Consider the following 16,543-nt stretch of genomic DNA (forward strand, 5'->3'; position numbering starts at 1 on the left):
CTTGTTGATAGTGCTGTTAAGAAGGTAGAGCAGCACTTTATTATGGACATACTTCTCCCCATCTTAGCTACTGTTGTATCAATATGTTTTGACCATGACAGTTTACAATCCAGGGTTACCCCAAGCAGTTTAGTCACCTCAACTTGCTCAATTTCCACATTATTTATTACAAGATTTAGTTGAGGTTTAGGATTTAGTGAATGATTTGTCCCAAATACAATGCTTTTAGTTTTATAAATATTTAGGACTAACTTATTCATTGCCACCCACTCTGAAACTAACTGCAACTCTTTGTTAAGTGTTGCAGTCATTTCAGTCGCTGTAGTAGCTGACATGTATAGAGTTTAGTCATCCGCATACATAGACACTCTGGCTTTACTCAAAGCCAGTGGCATGTCATTAGTAAAGATTGAAAAAAGTTATGGGCCTAGACAGCTGCCCTAGGGAATTCCTGATTTTACCTGGATTATGTTGGAGAGGCTTCCATTAAAGAACACCCTCTGTGTTCTGTTAGAAAGGTAACTCTGTATCCACAATCTAGCAGGTGGAGTAAAGCCATAACACATACGTTTTTCCAGCAGCAGACTATGATTGATAATGTCAAAAGCCGCACTGAAGTCTAACAAAACAGCCCCCATAATATTTTTATCATCAATTTCTCTCAGCCAATCATCAGTCATTTGTGTAAGTGCTATGCTTGTTGAATGTCCTTCTCCATTAGAATGTTTGTTGTCATTTTGTTTACTGTAAAATAGCATTGTATCTGGTCAAACACTATTTTTTCCAATAGTTTACTAAGGGTTGGTAACAGGCTAATTGGTCGGCTATTTGAGCCAGTAAAGGGGGCTTTACTATTTTTAGGTAGCGGAATGACTTTTGACACACATTCTTGTAGGCTTAAATTGAATATATGGCAAATAGGAGTGGCAATATCGTCCGCTATTATCCTCAGTAATTTTCCATCAGACCCCGGTGGCTTGTCATTGTTGATAGACAACAATACTTTTTTCACCACTTCCACACTCACTTTACGGAATTCAAAATTGGATGTGTAGTGTCAGCAATGGTTGCTTGCATGTCATGCCTAAGTTTGCTAATCTTGCCAATGAAAAAATGATTAAAGTAGTTGGCAATATCAGTTGGTTTTGTGATGAATGAGCCATCTGATTCAATGAATGATGGAGCTGAGTTTGTCTTTTTTCCCAAAATTTCATTTAAGATGCTCCAAAGCTTTTTACTATCATTCTATATGTCATTTATCTTTGTTTCATAGTGTAGTTTCTTATTTTTATTCAGTTTAGTCACATGATTTCTCAATTTGCAATACATTTGCCATTCATTTTGGCTCCTCCCTCTCAACCATACAATATTTCAATTCCTCATCAACCACTGGGATTTAACAGTTTTTACAGTCATTTCTTAATGGGTGCATGCTTATTAGTAACTGGAATAAGCAATTTCATAAATGTGTCAAGTGCAGCGTCTGTTTGCTCCTAATTACACACCACAGACTAACATATGGGGCGGCAGGTAGCTTAGTGGTTAAGAGCGTTGTGCCAGTAACCGAAAGGTCGCTGGTTCTAATCCCCGAGCCAACTAGGTGAAATATCTGTCGATGTGCTCTTGAGCAAGGCACTTAACCCTAGTTGCTCTGGATAAGAGCATCTGCTAAATGACGTAAAATGTAAAATATATTCTTTACATCAACAACATAGGAATCACTACAAAACTTATTGTATGGACCTCTTATACACAATATTAGGCCCAGCCTTTGGAACTTTGGTTTTCCTAGATATGGCTAGTATATTGTGATCACTACATACAATGGATTTGGATACTGCTTTCAAAAAAATCTCTGCAGCATTAGAAAATATATTATCAATACATGTTGATTATTTAATTCCCGTACTGTTTGTAATTACCCTGGTAGGTTGACTGAAAACCTGAACCAGGTTGCAGGCACTGGTTACAGTTTGAAGCTTTCTCTTGAGTGGGCAGCCTGATGAAAGCCAGTCAATATTTAAATCACCCAGAAAGTATACCTCTCTATTGATATCACATAAATTATCAAGCATTTCACACATGTTATCCAGATACTGACTGTTAGCACTTGGTGGTCTATAGCAGCTTCCCACCAGAATGGGCTTTAGGTGATGCAGATTCACCTGTAGCCATATTACTTCAACAGTATTTAACATGAGATCCTCTCTAATCTTCACAGGAATGTGGTTCTGAATATAAACAGCAACACCTCCACCATTGGCATTTCTATATTTTCTGTAAATGTTATAACCTTGTAATGCTACCACTGTATCATCAAAGGTATTATCTAAGTGAGTTTCAGAGATAGTCAGAATATGAATGTCATCTGTTACTAGCAAATTATTGATTTCATGAACCTTGTTTCTTAAGCTACATATGTTAGCGTGGGCTATTTTGAGCACTTTTCTTCTGGGATGCTTACTTGTTTTTATTGCTTTACTGGGAAGCTTAGCAGCAGTAGATGTGGTCATGTTCTTTATATGTTAGTGCAGGGTGAGCTGCACACAGTGGCCTTCCTCCTCGGGCACACCGGCTCAGTGCTAACAGTATAAATCTGGTTCTTAGGCACATGATTACTGCATACAATAGCTGTAGGATCATACTGCCAAATTCTCTAAACGACGTTGGAGACGGCTTATGGTAGAGAAATGAACATTCAATTCTCTGTCAACAGCTCTGGTGGACATTCCTGCAATCAACATTGCAATTGCAAGCTCCCACAAAACTTGAGACATATGTGGCATTGTGTTGTGTGACAAAACTGCACATTTTAGTGGCCTTTTATTGTCCCCAGCACAGGGTCACCTGTGTAATGATCATGCTGTTTAATCAGCTTCTTGATATGTCACACCTGTCAGGTGGATGGATTATCTTGGCAAAGGAGAAATGCTCACTAAGCTGGCACAGTCCTTCGCGCCCACTTACAGAACACCTGCGGTGTACAGCTAGCTAAATACCGTTGTCACTCCCACCCCTTCTTCTGTGGGGTTAATCGGCAGCTGGCATCCAACGTTATTGTGCATCAGCACCACCTACTGTACTGAAGCAGCCCCGCCTCGCGCTTGTCCTAGCTTAAAAATTTATCAATGGAGGTATAAAGAGGGGTTCCTGCAGATGCAGGAATGCCCACATGCAAGAACGCCCCGAATTGCACGTTTCTCACCGAACTTCGACTCAAGCCGGAAAAAAAAAAACCTGCCGAAGACCAAAAACAATGTAACAACATTGTCATAATATTTGCGCGAACTATTGACTGGGAAGCATTCGGAAACTTAACTATGCCAAAATCCCACATCTGCAAGGAATAAATGATGAATCTGGGAAGCAAGTCTACACAATGCAGGAAACAGTGCTCTCAATGGATTGTCATATTGGATTGACCTAATTTAAATAAAAACTTTCTCTGAAAAGAATTGTTTATTTTTAAATCTGCAAATTTCACCTAAAAAACATCCACCAATACAAGGGAGGGGAGTTCTCTGTAGTCTGTGCATAATCACATTGTCTGATCATACAATAAACTTGACATTTAGCAGCAGGTAAAAAAGACAACAATATTACAACAAACGAGCGCTTCTATAGTGACCTTAACCCATTGAACAATATTTACACTACATGCCTCTGTGCACTAAATGTAAAAATTCAGACTGGTTACTAACTCTTAATAGCAAACTGGTCATGTGTACCTTATAACAACTTATATCTCCTACTGTATGAAAGAAAGTACAGCCTTTATACTGTGAAAGGTCGAGGTTTCCACCCGCCATCTACAAGTTTTCATTCCTCAATAAAACTAAACCTACAAGGCAGAGCTTCAGGTATCTTTCAAAGACAGAAGGGAATGTAAACTCTGCAAACCATTTAAAAGAAACCCGTATTTCCATGTGTGTAATAATTTCATCCATCAGTAGACAGACCAGATGTCCAGAAGATAGAGAATTGGTTATAACTAATCAAAGTACTGTAGATAAAGGCTGGGTAACACAGTCTCCACGTGACCCAAACCCCTTATCTTAAAAAAATGTTTTGGCTTAAAGGCCCAGTGCAGTCAAAAATGTGTTTTTCCTGTGTTTAATATATATTTCCACACTGAGGTTGGAAAAAATACTGTGAAATTGTGAAAACGATTATGCCATTTTAGTGTAAGAGCTGTTTGAAAAGACCACCTGAGATAGAGTTTTGGCCTGCCTGCTGACATCATCAATAAGAAAGAGTTACAAACCTCACTGTCAATAACAGATAGTTTTCAGTTTTCCCCTCCCCACTCAGACCACTCCCAGACAATCCTAGCAAAATACTTGCTTGAGAAACTGCTCGTCGCTAAGAAGCTATTTTTGTTTCTTGTTGACAATTTTAATTGAAAAGTCACAGTAAGGTACTTAATTGTTACCCAGAAATGATTTGATATTGAGATAAAAACAACTACATTGGACCTTTAACAAGCTCTATATGGTTTGTATAAAATCTTAACTCCCACACTCAACGTGACCACTCAGTGGGTTATAAAACAAATAAAAATGAGATTCAGAACCAACCATGACACTCAAGTAAAAGTGATTAATACTTATTTTTCAGGTAATCAAATTTAAACCAGCCATTTAAATTTGTGGTCTCTCAAAGTGTCTAAATGTGGGTACTCTCTGTTGAATGTTTAAATCATCATAGTGTTAGTCACTTTTTAAAATAATATAGAGTTTGCACACTCAATTAAGTCCTCTCATATGCAACATGAAAAAAGTATTTATATAATATATATATTATTACGTTATCATCCAGTCGTTGACTGATTATAAATAGGAGAAAGTGAGTGTGGTAGTCCATTTCACTGCTCGGTCATTTTACTTGAGATCCTCAATAATGCCTTTGCTGAAGTCTGTCATTTTGGGGTATTTGACTTTCTTCTGGTCCAGCTCATTCTGAACCCACAACAGCAGCTTGAGTAGCTTGGCCAGTTTGGGCGTTGACTCCCTGTTCTCATAGTCCAACACAGCCTGGTTCACCTCACTCCACACCTGAATAGCATTCAGAAGTGTCAATTACAGGAATACAGTCACACATAGACCCCTTTTCACATGCACATTAAGGCTATTCGTAAAATATGTGAAGTAAGATCTGTGTCTCTTCAACTTCAGATTTTCAACTTTTCTGTTTAAACTATCCTTACATTAGCTTTGGATGTGGTGTGGTGGCCAAAGCCACATTCCTGATTCATGTGTGTGTGCAGCTATTAGCATACCGTAAATACCTTAGTATTTAGAAAAACAAAATAAGGATAACTATTCAAACTATACAGGAGCTTGTCATCTAAACCATATTGCACATAATGTTGCACACTTGATCAATGCAAAGAGTCACAAAATGTATTTTTACATTAATAATATACATAGGGGGAAAAAAGTATATAGTCAGCCACCAATTGTGCAAGTTCTCCCACTTAAAAAGATGAGAGAGGCCTGTAATTTTCATCATAGGTACACGTCAACTATGACAGACAAATTGAGGAAAAAAAATCCAGAAAATCACATTGTAGGATTTTTAATGAATTTATTTGCAAATTATGGTGGAAAATAAGTATTTGGTCACCTACAAACAAGCAAGATTTCTGGCTCTCACAGACCTGTAACTTCTTCTTTAAGAGGCTCCTCTGTCCTCCACTCGTTACCTGTATTAATGGCACCTGTTTGAACTTGTTATCAGTATAAAAGACACCTGTCCACAACCTCAAACAGTCACACTCCAAACTCCACTATGGCCAAGACCAAAGAGCTGTCAAAGGACACCAGAAACAAAATTGTAGACCTGCACCAGACTGGGAAGACTGAATCTGCAATAGGTAAGCAGCTTGGTTTGAAGAAATCAACTGTGGGAGCAATTATTAGGAAATGGAAGACATACAAGACCACTGATAATCTCCCTCGATCTGGGGCTCCACGCAAGATCTCACCCCGTGGGGTCAAAATGATCACAAGAACGGTGAGCAAAAATCCCAGAACCACACGGGGGAACCTAGTGAATGACCTGCAGAGAGCTGGGACCAAAGTAACAAAGCCTACCATCAGTAACACACTACGCCGCCAGGGACTCAAATCCTGCAGTGCCAGACGTGTCCCCCTGCTTAAGCCAGTACATGTCCAGGCCCGTCTGAAGTTTGCTAGAGTGCATTTGGATGATCCAGAAGAGGATTGGGAGAATGTCATATGGTCAGATGAAACCAAAATAGAACTTTTTGGTAAAAACTCAACTCGTCGTGTTTGGAGGACAAAGAATGCTGAGTTGCATCCAAAGAACACCATACCTACTGTGAAGCATGGGGGTGGAAACATCATGCTTTGGGGCTGTTTTTCTGCAAAGGGACCAGGACGACTGATCCGTGTAAAGGAAATAATGAATGGGGCCATGTATCGTGAGATTTTGAGTGAAAACCTCCTTCCATCAGCAAGGGCATTGAAGATGAAACGTGGCTGGGTCTTTCAGCATGACAATGATCCCAAACACACCGCCCGGGTAACGAAGGAGTGGCTTCGTAAGCAGCATTTCAAGGTCCTGGAGTGGCCTAGCCAGTCTCCAGATCTCAACCCCATAGAAAATCTTTGGAGGGAGTTGAAAGTCCGTGTTGCCCAGCGACAGCCCCAAAACATCACTGCTCTAGAGGAGATCTGCATGGAGGAATGGGCCAAAATACCAGCAACAGTGTGTGAAAACCTTGTGAAGACTTACAGAAAACGTTTGACCTGTGTCATTGCAAACAAAGGGTATATAACAAAGTATTGAGAAACTTTTGTTATTGACCAAATACTTATTTTCCACCATAATTTGCAAATAAATTCATTAAAAATCCTACAATGTGATTTTCTGGATTTTTTTTCCAAATTTTGTCTGTCATAGTTGACGTGTACCTATGATGAAAATTACAGGCCTCTCTCATCTTTTTAAGTGGGAGAACTTGCACAATTGGTGGCTGACTAAATACTTTTTTTCCCCACTGTATGTGTCATGGAACTAGTGTGTCGTCAAACTAGTGTAGTGTAAAGAGGCTCTAATAATATAATACAATGATGCAGATGATAGACCACACACACAAACACCTTCTGTCGCTGGATCATGTTAAGCAGGTCTCCAAAGGGCGACTCCTCTGGGGTGTCGAAGGCAAGAAGAGCCAGTGTCCTCTCCATCTCTGTTAGGCACTCTCTGCTCTCCTCCCCCTGCTCTGCCAGCTGTGTCTGGGCAAACTCCAACGCAGACTCTGTCTCCCGCAGCCTGATTAACTCAATCAAGTGCTGTTGCTACAAAGAGGAAAGGGGAAAGAAATGGAGAGGGATGACAGAGGTTTCATCAAGTGTTTTGGTGTATTCAATGGACATCCACATTGAGATGCTTATGATTTGGACAGGCTCTGGTCCCAAAACAGTCCACTGAGGGCATCCTTACCTGCAGGTGAAAGTACAGGTAGCAGTTGGTGTCAAGTAGTTCTGGGTGTAAGCGATTGATGAGTGCGATGGCCTCCTGAATTTGACCCTTTAGGATCATCTCTCTGATCTTTATCCTCTCATCCAGCGAGTCCAGGTCCACACTGGGCTCGATCCCAGACTCCATCCGGAACTTCTCGGCTGCCTCTTTAAACCACTCTGCACAAACACAGACAAGAGTGAGACCATCAAAATCACAAGAACAATCAACCGGATATAGGATAGATCAAGGAAAAAGGTGAGTGATTCTGCAAGTAGAGGCAAGCTGAAAAGCCAAAGATGTTCGGAGCAGAACAGTAAACTGGGATTGAGCGCGGCTCAGATTGGAGGTTGTTTTAGCAGCAAATGACACAAATGCAAAGTGTGAATGATGGCCTACCAGTCACCAGGTAATTCATAATAAGCCGGTTCATGACGGCCCTCTGTATGTGTACATTGTTCAGTTTGTCCATCCATTCTTCTTTTGTAATATCTTCGTGCTTTTCCGTGTAACTCATCATTAACATTGGGATCCTGCAAAGTTAGAATAAAAAATGTGTTATGTAGCAGGTAGCTAGTAATTGCACAGACCTGCCGGTTATGTCGAGAGTGACTAGGGTGGTGTTTGAAAAACCAAAACAACGTTAGCTAGCTAACGTTAATTTAATTTTGAAAGTTTAGCTGGCAATTAACAGTGATATCATACCTATCCATGTGGCACATCTAGTCTGTCCTGTTCATTTTGATCTCCAATGATCACCAGAACAGAGTATTCTGGCCTTACACACCAAAACAATTCAGCCTGAAATGTAGGTGCTTTTAGCAAAGCAACATTTTCACATACACTAGCATTGCTTTCAATTGTATTGGGTTGGTCAAACAGTCTATGGAAAGCCAGAAGTTAAATATAATTCAATTTCAAATTACTGTGCCGGTGGGCAGGTTGGTTGGTCATTATGACTGAGGGCATGAGGAGACAATATCTAAAAGGATTGTATTACTAAACAGACTTTCCAAATGTGGGTCTGTTGTAGACCCACTTCTTCTCTACTTACCTCATGTCAAAATAAGTCCTGCACGTGCACCATGTGGACAAAAAAAGTAATAACTTGTGGGGGACTTATTTTTACACAAGGTAAGCAGAGGGGAAGTGGGTCTACAACAGACCCACCTTTGGTAAGTCTGTTTAAGGCCAGGCACCACACCATGTTATCTTAATCATATCACAATCAAATTTTACCAGTTGAATCTAGACAGAAATAAAATATGTTTTTGTACCAAAAAAATATTTTTTTGGAATATGCAAATGAGGCGATGGCTCATTAAATATGCGCATATTTGCATACCACGCAAATTACTTTTTCTGGACACTGGATGAAGTCAGCCTAAATATTTTTGTTTCATTTTGTTAAGACACTCCAGGACCGTACTTGTCCAGAGCAGATTGTGGATAAATACTTATTTAATCTTTCTATCTGTAAAACACTTAAGACATGTACGCAAAATGCATTTTTTCTAATAAAATGTTATCTAGAATAGAAAATGTACAGCATATCAACAATTCCCTCTGGGCAAGTCTGGAGAATATATCTAAGGATAGCCACACACATTTTGGTGAATGCAGATGTTTCTGAAGCTGAAAGAAAAAGAAAAAAGTCTGACTTCCGGGAAATGGCAGTTAAAGCCAAGTACACTGAATAGGCGAGCATGAGGTATTTCCGGTTAAATCTCAGGATGGATGTAAACTTCCGGTTATCGTAGAATGCTGTGCTACCGTATGCTAGCATTGACTGCTTGTCGTCAAAAACATCCGAAACGGTTAATTATCGTAGTTGTTTATCTTAATGTTTTTACGTGTAATACTTCGTCTTGACTTATAACACGATGACGTGTAAACGTACGAAAGTGTCCTTTCAAAAACGGGATGACAGCTCTTCCAGCCATCACTGCTGTGTGCCGCAATGTACAGTGTCTGCCAGATACAATTCTTCTGTTAGTTTTTTTTACTTTTCCCAAAGACAGTGGATTACATAAACGGTGGGTGATTAACATTTGACGAGTCAACTTTCTTACATCAAACACACGAGCCTGCAGCCGACACTTTCTAAGTGAAGATGTGATAGAGCCTCCGACTCCAGCTGGGCGCAGACGTCTGAAGAAGGGAGCTGTTCCAGTGCTGTTTCAATGGAACCATCGTTCGTGGTTTATGCCACTTCTGCTCTGTTTCAGTGCACGAAAGTACAGGAGGGACGACAGACATGCCACATTCAGAGTAATGGGCAGTCTGATATAGTAATGCAACCAAATGATTGCATATCCCACACCCAGCCACACAGGAACAGTAGCTTTTAACAAGCACAACTGGCTGTGAATCACGCAATGTCATCTGAAATACACAGAAGCATAATTTAATGGGTTTTGAAAGACGAGGGTCTACAGCAGCAGGAGTAGGAGCAAAACTTGTTCTTTCTACTTTTTACTGGTGTAAGCAACTTATATACTGTCTCGTGTCACTTTTGTGCTTTCTGCATCACTTTCCTACCGTCTTGCACCACTTGGCTATACTGTCTCCCACCACTTACCTATTGTCTTGTGCCATTTACCTACCTTCAAACAGTATTGGCAGAGCAGTAGGTGAGTGGTGCAAAATTGTAGCCTAGTACCAATAACAACAGTAGAGTGAAGGTTTTGCACCTAATTCCTCTTGAAAAGTAGAAACATCAAGTACAAAAGCAAGGAAGTTGGGCCATATGTTTATAAAGAACGAAGTAAAGATGACAGGACAGTTTTGAGTAGAACATCAGCAGTTTGAAGAATAGCTGAGTGGAATATGTTACTGTCATTGCAGTCATCAAGTCAGGAAAAAGTAGTAATCTCATTATTGTTTACATTTCAAACCAAACTCCAATTTGTTTACAACAGACCCAACAACAAAGCATGGCAATTCCCACTCAGCTACCCTGGTCTGTATTAGGCTACCACTGTTCAGCTATCGTGAAAACCACAACAGTTCTAAAGTGTTCTCTTAGCAATGGCAATCAAAGCTGTGGTAACATTAAACGAGTAAAACGTGTTGAACGGAACCTTGAAGAAGTTCAACAGAACTTTGAACGTGTCACTTAATCTAGTCCTACTCTCAGCTGGTGTGGTGGCTTTAGTTTCTTAATTGAGTGGTAGCAGTGGGCTCTCACAGAGATCTCATTTGTAGCCCTGTTTTTACCTGATACTTTCATAAAAGTACAAACACATGAAGTGAGAGGTATATACACATGATTCAACTTTATTTAAAGCATGATTAACCTGAAGCAGGACGGAGTCATGACTTAAAACACCAAAGCAAGGCTTCTAGCTCAGGCTAGCTAGCGTTAGCATATTACCTTCAAAGTCGCAAAGAAAATAAGGAACGTAAAATTTGAAGCCTTTATCCAGTTTGCTACGTGGTGTCGTACTGGATGTCCGGACGACCCTCCGTATATCATTAACAGATACTTTAGGCAACTCCAGCAAACAACTTGTAAACTTCATCTCTGCCATCATAATGGTCTACTGTCACTGTCTAATGTTTTTTTCCGGTAACCGGAAATGCCCAATAATCCTTACGCCAATGCGGAAGTGATGCGTGCATAGAGCCTATTAAGACTACCAAACACCAAAAGCCTATTTAGACCCAATCACCACCTCTTCAAAGTAAGTTACTAAATGTAGTCCAGTTTGTAACATTCTCTATGAAATGTAGCTAGTAAGCTTGAAAATTATTGGATGTCCATTTTAAAGTGGTTAAAATTCATTAAAATGTTCAATGACTGCAGCTAGTATGACAAACTAAAGTAAATATACATTTTTCATCAAGTTTTTGAAATTGTTATATGTTTACTTTTCGAATATACTCATTAATAGACCAAAATAACAACATATCGCAAAATTGATAGGTAGATGCAAAAATGTCATTAAAATTAAGTAAAGTCATGTATTAGGTTTTAGGGTTCACCACCCTCTGAGTAATGTAGAAATGAACAATGCCTTTATGAAAATGGAAAGTGAAAGTGAAACTACAAAAGTGTAAATGGTTTTGGAATGGGAAAATAATTTTTCATCCGTCTATATGTAATGTGCCTAATGAAAAGAGATATGTTTTCAAAATTGGAAATAGAAAAAGAACATGGTCAAATTAATAATTGGTGGGTGTGTAAAGTTATTAGAGACTTGCTGTAAGGGACACAGATCACACTTTTGAATGTAAAATATGTGCTCACTGCTCAATATTAATTGTTGACGGTCAAAACATAAAATTGCACGTTTTAATACGGTGTTAAACAGTTGTGTTGTCTTTGCTGATGTTATTTTCAATTTGATCGTTTTATCCCTCCTTTTTCAGTGACCCTCTAGAGGAACGCTCTCTGGGGGGGTCTCTGGTTGAGAATCACACTATTACTACACTGAACAAAAATATAAACGCAACAATTTCAAAGATTTTAATGAGTTACAGTTCATATAAGGAAATCCGTCAATTGAAATAAATAAATTAGGCCCTAATCTATGGATTTCACATGACTGGGAATACAGATATGCATCTGTTGGTCACAGACACCTTAAAAAAAGGTAGGGGCGTGGATCAGAAAACCAGTCAGTATCTGGTGTGATCACCATTTGCCTCATGCAGCAGCAACACATCTCCTTCACATAAAGTTGATCAGGCTGTTGATTGTGGCCTGTGGAATGTTGTCCCACTCCTCTTCAATGGCTGTGTGATTAGTTGCTGGATATTGGCGGGAACTGTAACACATTGTCATACACGTCAGTCCACAGCATCCCTAACATGCTTGATGGGTGACATGTCTGGTGAGTATGCAGGCCACGGAAGAACTGGGACATTTTCAGCTTCCAGGAATTGTGTACAGATCCTTGCTGCATGGGGCAGTGCATTATCATGCTGAAACATGAGGTGATGGCGGTGGATGAATGGTACGACAATGTGCCTCAGGATCTCGTCACGGTATCTCTGTGCATTCAAATGGCTATCGATAAAATACAATTGTGTTCGTTGTCCGTAGCTTATGCCTGCCCATACCATAACCCCACCACCACCATGGGGCACTCTTCACAACATTGACATCAGCAAACCGCTCACCCACATGACATATGACATGTACAGTTAAAACTGGGATTAATCCGTGAAGAGCACACTTCTCCAGCGTGCCAGTGTCCTTCGAAGGTGAGCATTTGCCCACTGAAGTCGGTTACGACGCCGAGCTGCAGTCAGGTCAAGACAATGGTGAGAACGACGAGCACGCAGATGAGCTTCCCCGAGACGTTTTCTGACAGTTTGTGCAGAATTTATTCGGTTGTGCAAACCCACAGTTTCATCAGCTGTCTGTGGCATTGTGTTGTGTGACAAAACTGCACATTTTAGACATGCCTTTTTCTTGTCCCCAGCACAAAGTGCACCTGTGTAATGATCATGCTGTTTAATCAGCTTCTTGATATGCCACACCTGTCAGGTGGATGGATTATCTTGGCAAAGGAGAAATGCTCACGAACAGAAGATGTAAACAAATGTGTACGCAACATTTAGAGAATTAAGCTTTTTGTGTTTATGCAGCATTTCTGGGATATTTTATTTCAGGTCATGAAACATGGGACCAACACTTTACATGTTTGGTTTATATTTTAGTTTTTCTTCAAAATTCGTTCAAAATCAAATGACTTTATCGCGTTGTAGTTATGTTTATTTCGTATTACTAAACAGCAGTTTATAATGCAGTAATAAGGACGAGGGGCACCCAAGTATCCACTTCAGTCCCCATCAATGAGTGTGCGCACGTCGATTGGGGGGTTGGTCGGGGGGCGGGGACAATATACTGCAGCTGTCCATGGTTGTGTTTGGTGGGTGCGCGCGGTTCTCTGGGATGCGACCATAATCACATACCGTTATTATATCTCTCTGGATCATTTCCCTATACAGTGCATCAAAACCGACTACAAGAGGTAAGCATTCTCATGGATGTGGATTTTATTTTATTTTATATATATACCCATTTTCCCTAGCCCTTGAAAATTACTGCTGATTTGAGCGAGTTCTATCTTGCATCTAGAGAAGGCTAGCAAGCAAACCAACATGGATGCTGCGCAGTGCTGCTGGTGATGCAGCTACAGAGATTAACTGCACCAAGCATCGCATTTACAGATTCAAAATGATCCTGAATATGTATTATATTATTTATTTGTCCTTATAGCAAAAGGACATTCCATGAATGGGTCATGTATTCCATGTATTTAACCAGCGTCAAAGTGTACGGGTTTTGACATTTTGCAAACGTCGATTTTTGTTAAAATGAGTCATTTGATCAGTCGTTGTTACATGGCCTATGAATGGTATCAGCTAGTTCGGCTGAAGGTTGAAGATATGGTAGTTTATATCGGCTTGAGGTTGAAGATACGGTAGTTTATATCGGCTGGAGGTTGAAAATACGGTAGTTTATATCGGCTGGAGGTTGAAAATTATTTTACGACTAGTCCGCCATCTCAATAAATCTAGCCTATGTGGCCAGCTGCTTCCTTGGATGTAAATAACGATTCTCACTCCACAGGACCACCTCACATTAAGTCTCAGCATTTCCACTATTACTTTAAATTGAGCATCCAATTGAGTACATTATTTGAGCTGACATTGTTTTTTATTCAGGGATAGGCCTATGATGGAAAATGCTCAAGATGAATCATTTTGGCCATACCATCACTACAGAAGGCCCTTGAGGTTTTCTTAATGCTATAGGCCCTTGTGCTGTCTTAAACTGTAGTATCTTGATGTTTGAAACATCCTGCTATAGCTTCAGACTGCACAAGGGGATTTGTTAACTTCTTACTGATTTCCTATCGCAACAATTGACAATGACAGAGTTGACAGAGTAGCTATTCTGAAAAAAGACCCCCTAGAGTACACATTGCAATTAATATCAGTGATTTGCGTGAGACCTCAGCTCTAAATTTGACAACACTGAGTGACTGAGAATGACAACAAGTGAATGTGTTATTGATTTAGTAATAGCTACATGATTCTGGCATTTGTAGACCTATTCTAAATAGAAACCCAAAATAATCTAATAGTATGTGACTAAATTGTCTAATTTGTTGTCGGAGGAGGCATCTAGATTCACAGGCAGATTATTTACATTTTAGTCATTTTAGCAGACACTCTTATCCAGAGCGACGTACAGTTAGTGAGTGCATACATTTTCATACATTTACTCTGCTGTCCTCTTACAGGGTAGTCCTACTGGAGTCAGGGAAACCCTGCTGAGAGTGCACCAATTTGGAGTGGCAGTAGGGATAAGGTGTCCAATAGATTCCTGGAGTGTGGGAGTATTTAGTGAATTTGGGGCAGAATTGCACATACACTGTATTTGTGAGAATGAAAAAGACACTGCTTTAGTCAACACACAGGGTGCTATATGCTGAATAATAGAATAATGATTACTCATTTATAAATAAACATCTGCATTGCTTCCTTTTCTCTGCGTTAAGATTGTGAAGGACGTGAGGCATCATGGCAGCTCATGAACAGGCAAGACAGCGCTCACTCTCCACCTCTGGTGAATCACTCTACATTGTGCTTGGCATTGACAAGCTAGCCACTCCCGACGATATCAAGAAATCCTACAGGTCAGTCAGAAAGGCACAGACACTTACTGTAGTAGTCATACTAATACTCATAATCAATAAAAAAGAAAAAAATAATTTCGAGTTATATAAATATAGACTTATGTTGTGTTTATTGGTAGATTCTAATTCTCACTCTTATGTGTTCTTAGAAAACTTGCGTTGAAATTCCACCCTGATAAGAACCCAGATAACCCGGAAGCTTCTGACAAGTTTAAGGAGATCAACAATGCCCATGCCATTCTGAACGACCCCACCAAGCGGAACATCTATGACAAGTACGGCTCCCTGGGACTGTACGTGGCTGAGCAGTTTGGCGAGGAGAATGTCAACACCTACTTTGTTCTGTCCAGCTGGTGGGCTAAGGTGAGACTGCAAGGGGCCATGGGGAGGTGGGGAGGTGAGGGGTCGACATGTAGAGTGGACTTATGGTCAAATATAACACAAACCCTGTAAAAATAAAACAAAGCCTCTCTAACATTGTTGCCTATTGTTATTGTTTTTTTTCTTCTTGATCTCTCTCTCTCTCGCTCTCTTACACACACGCTGCCTTGTTTTCCCGCTGCAGGCGTTGTTTGTGTTCTGTGGCCTGGCCACTGGCTGCTACTTCTGCTGTTGCCTGTGTTGTTGCTGTAACTGCTGTTGTGGAAAGTGTAAACCGCGGCCCCCAGAGGGCCATGAGCCCGACTTCTATGTGTCCCCTGAGGACCTGGAGGCCCAGATGCAGTCTGACGAGAGAGGTGAGATCGACTGCTTATTGTGTAAGAAACATGTTTCTGCATGAACACAAATCACTTCATCAGTGACTGGGGTTGCATAATGTTGGTAACTTTACCAGAGGTTTGCAACCCTATCACTTACACTTGACTTGTCTCAATTGCATTGTAGTTTACTATGGAGTGCCATCATCACTGACCCTTTATATCTTACCCTGTGCGTGTGCATGTGTGTGTGTGTCGGTCTCTCTCTGACAGAGGCTGGCGGTGAAGCCATCTTGGTGCAGCCATCAGCGACAGAGACCACCCAGCTGACGTCAGATGGTCACCATTCCACCTACCAGACCGACATGGGCTTCAACTAAACCCCACCCCTGTCCTGGCCTGTGGCCCTGCCTGCTACCCTGCTCCACCTTAAAAGGATGAGAGGGGCAATCTGTTTAAACTTCACTAAGAGCGCCATGTCCTGGAGAGGAGATGGAGAAGCGAGCTTGGCCTACATACCAAACTCTTGAAGATACCCCCCCTCCCTTTCCACCCTATCCAGAGTGGTCCACTCCCGCCTCTATGTAGGAAGAAAGAGAAAAAAAATGTTTGCTTCCCTGCTGTTTGTTCTTTTGTATTCTTTGGCGTTTGACCTCACAATCCTCCAACCCCACAGTGCCCTTTCCATATTCAGTGTCA

The 16,543-nt window shown here is 40.6% G+C and overlaps 2 protein-coding genes across 2 annotated transcripts; one reads left to right on the plus strand and one right to left on the minus strand.

The window, feature by feature from the left end:
- Nucleotides 1-4,021: 4,021 nt before the first annotated feature.
- On the minus strand, nucleotides 4,022-9,583 carry LOC311149564 (glucose-induced degradation protein 8-B homolog). The gene is made up of 5 exons (XM_084186741.1): nucleotides 9,561-9,583; nucleotides 7,888-8,021; nucleotides 7,471-7,667; nucleotides 7,128-7,325; nucleotides 4,022-5,054 (listed from the first exon to the last, which is right to left on the minus strand). Coding segments are annotated over exons 1-5 (705 nt in total). The 5' UTR covers nucleotides 9,563-9,583; the 3' UTR covers nucleotides 4,022-4,880.
- A 5,447-nt stretch (nucleotides 9,584-15,030) lies between these two features.
- Nucleotides 15,031-16,224, plus strand: LOC311149585 (dnaJ homolog subfamily C member 5-like; the record flags this gene model as incomplete). Its single annotated transcript, XM_084186758.1, has 4 exons — nucleotides 15,031-15,146; nucleotides 15,296-15,509; nucleotides 15,712-15,883; nucleotides 16,118-16,224. 4 exons carry the CDS (start codon nucleotides 15,031-15,033, stop codon nucleotides 16,222-16,224), a joined length of 609 nt encoding a protein of 202 aa, XP_084042884.1.
- Nucleotides 16,225-16,543: the final 319 nt, after the last annotated feature.

This window comes from Coregonus lavaretus, assembly GCF_964263955.1.
Source record: "Coregonus lavaretus genome assembly, chromosome: 22".
Classification (NCBI taxonomy): Eukaryota; Metazoa; Chordata; class Actinopteri; order Salmoniformes; family Salmonidae; genus Coregonus; species Coregonus lavaretus.

What these genes read in the sequence shown, in the direction of transcription:
- LOC311149564 (XM_084186741.1), bottom strand. An exon ending in TATGAATTACCTGGTGACTG is followed by an intron (nt 7,668 to 7,887) that starts GTAGGCCATCAT and finishes GTGTTTGTGCAG; the next exon opens with AGTGGTTTAAAGAGGCAGCC. An exon ending in ACCTGTACTTTCACCTGCAG is followed by an intron (nt 7,326 to 7,470) that starts GTAAGGATGCCC and finishes TCCTCTTTGTAG; the next exon opens with CAACAGCACTTGATTGAGTT.